The 2,808-nt window shown below is 52.0% G+C and overlaps 1 protein-coding gene across 1 annotated transcript in view; it reads right to left on the bottom strand.

Annotated features, from left to right (window-relative positions):
• Window positions 1-214, bottom strand: part of LOC309550501 (uncharacterized protein) — a gene marked incomplete at both ends in the record, with an annotated part of 47,879 nt that extends 47,665 nt beyond the window's left edge. Inside the window, one exon of the mRNA XM_082250868.1 lies at window positions 1-214. This exon is cut by the window's left edge and continues 662 nt beyond it. Coding sequence (XP_082106994.1) covers window positions 1-214 — 214 coding nt within the window.
• Between the last annotated feature and the right edge of the window lie 2,594 nt (window positions 215-2,808).

The raw sequence follows: 2,808 nt of genomic DNA, 5'->3' as shown, positions 1-2,808 counted from the left end.
TGGCCCCTATAGTCGGATGGTCAGATGCCCGTTTTGGCAAGGTGGAGCCGCCCCATAAGAGTGATTCCAGTGGAGAATCCCCGTAGCTCTGTTCAATCCGCACCCACTGTTTCAGGGGTCCATGGATATGCCAGTCCAGAATCCTAGCAAGGTGACAGGCTGCATAGTACATCTTTGCATCCGGAAAGGCCATGCCTCCACTTAATTTGGTCATACGAAGAACCTTCAGCGCCAGGCGGGGGGGGGGGGGCTAAGCCAAAGAAACCTACAAAAGGTTTTGTTTATCTTCCAAAGGAAGGCCAGGGGAATGAAGATTGGAAGGGCTTGTAACACAGAGCAGAAGACGAGGAATACCATTCATTTTTATAATGTTACAACGCCCGAACCAAGAAAACATCCCCTTCTGCCACCCCTCCAAATCCTTCCGAATACGGGCTAGAAGAGGAGGGAAGTTGCACTCGAAGATGCGGTCAGGACAATTGGGAAGGAAACCGCCCAGATACTTGAAATGAGAGGAGCTCCACTGAAAGGGGAGATCCTTCTTGAGAAGGTCCAACAGAGCCAGGGGCATCGCAAATGGTATAGCTTCGGATTTCTGGTGGTTAATTTTGTAAGAGGACAACGCTTCGTAGGCGCGAAACTCCCTCATGAGATTAGGCAGGGAGATAAGTGGTTTGGAAAGAAAAAAGTGGAGGTAGTCGGCGTAAGCCGCCACCTTCGGAGCGAGCGATGAAGAGACTGATATCCCTCATATGTCAACATTGGCCCTGATCGATCTCAAGAAGGGCTCAAGGGTCAAGACGAGAATCAGGGGGAACAAAGGGCACCCCTGACGCATCCCATTGGAGATCTCTAAAGGATTAGAGAGCATGCCATTGATCTTGACGCATGCCGACGGTCGGGAGTAAATCGCACCAATCCAGGACATCATGCACTGCCCCAGGCCAATATGTCCCAGAGTCCCCAGAAGGAAATCCCAGTTCACCCGATCGAACGCCTTTTTCGGCGTCCGTCAAGAGAAGCAGCGTGGGGATCTTCCAGGCACACGCCAAGTGCATCAGATCAATAGCCTTCGTGGTGTTGTCCCTCGCTTCCCGGGAATGCACAAAGCCCACCTGATCGTCCTGGACCAACTGCGGGAGCAAGGGAGCAAGGCGAGAAGCCAGGATCTTGGTAAAAAGCTTCAAGTCCACATTGAGGAGCGAGATAGGTCTATAACTCTGGCATAGTAGGGGGTCCTTGCCCTCCTTCGCTATCACTGTGATGTATGTGCGGAGCGAATCTACTGGAAATTCAAGGAAATGTGGGGCGAGGATACTTTCAAAACATTTGTAATAGGCCAGAGAGTAGCCATCAGGCCCCTGCGCCTTGCCACCCTGAGATCCCGCCAAGGCCCTCGAGAGCTCATCAGGATGAAGCGGTTCCTCCAGTTGCTCCAAAGCGTCTACGGGGAGACTGGGGAGGCCCGAGGCCTGTATGTACTCCTGAATCCTAGATTGGAGTGCCCCCCGGGTGGACAAAGGTGTGTCAGGAGCTAGATTATACAGGGTGGCATAGTACCAGGGTGGCATAGGCCTCCGCTATATGCACCATAGCCTGAACCTTCTGGTGCGACGTAGAAAGTATTTCTGGGATAAACGTCTGCGCTCTCTGTTGGCGTAGTGCGCGTGCCAGGATCTTGCCGCACTTATCTCCGTGTGGGTGTTTTAACAGAAAAGGAATCTTGTCTCTTTGCAGTAAAGCTTTTTGATTTCCCCATTACCTGAAACACTGGGGTTGATTTATTAAAACTGGAGAGTGCAAAATCTGGTGTAAAGTAACCAATCAGCTTCCAAGTTTTTTGGCAAAGCTTATGTAGCAGGATTCCTAGGCATTGGGCCTGATGAGGGTCTGCCATTGTTACCGGAAATGCCAGCAGCCCCTTTAAACTGAATTCCCAAGTGTGAGATTGGAGTCAAAGACCAGTCCGTCATCTTTGGTTTGTTTTGTTTATTTGATATTGGGGATGGGAGAAGGGAATGAGTGGGATACTCCCCTGGCTCAACTAGGTACAAATGACACACTTTGAAGAAAAATGCCTTTCAGCACTGTCTTGACGCTGGCTGGATGCTGACCAATGCTTGATGGCGCTTGAAAAACGCTGACTTGCTGAACTGTACTTGAGCTTGACTTCTGACACTCTGGTTAGCTCAAAAGTCCCAAACACTGCTCCCTCCAGTCCTTGCTGATTGAGGTAGCCTCTGTATACTGCTTCTGCTGCTGCAACTCTAAACACTGTACACTGCACACCGCACGCTGTACACTTTAACACTTCAGGGCCCAACCGCTGGCACCCCCTCTGTACTTCAGGGTCCTCTCACTAGGCACCCTCTCTACACTTCAGGGTCCTCTCACTAGGCACCCCCTCTACACTTCAGGGTTCACACCCCGGCACCCTCTCTGCTTCTCTTCAGGGTCAACACGGGCACCCCCTTTACTTTTGCTCCTGTACCGGCTAGCTAGCTCCTGGATCCCCACAACCTTCACCGGAGTGGTCTCCTCTCTCTCTAGGCAGACCCCTAGGGGGCAGTTTGCAGTACACACGAACTGGGAATGCTTTCCTGAAGCTGGACCCCTCTAAGCTCCGCTGGTCCTCCACACCGGATTCTCTCTGCAGCTCAGCTCAACCTTCTGTCCCCTCTCACTAGGCAAGCTGCCTGGGACACCCGATTCCTCTGACAGGAGGAGAGACAGCTGTGCTCTCCCTCCTGGGACTCTGCTTCCCACCAAAGACAATGCGTCATGTGCTGCCCTCAAACTTATACCCGC

The sequence above is a fragment of the Pelophylax lessonae genome, assembly GCF_965119305.1.
Source record: "Pelophylax lessonae genome assembly, chromosome: 3".
NCBI lineage: Eukaryota > Metazoa > Chordata > Amphibia > Anura > Ranidae > Pelophylax > Pelophylax lessonae.
This window is presented reverse-complemented; position numbering and strand designations above follow the sequence as displayed.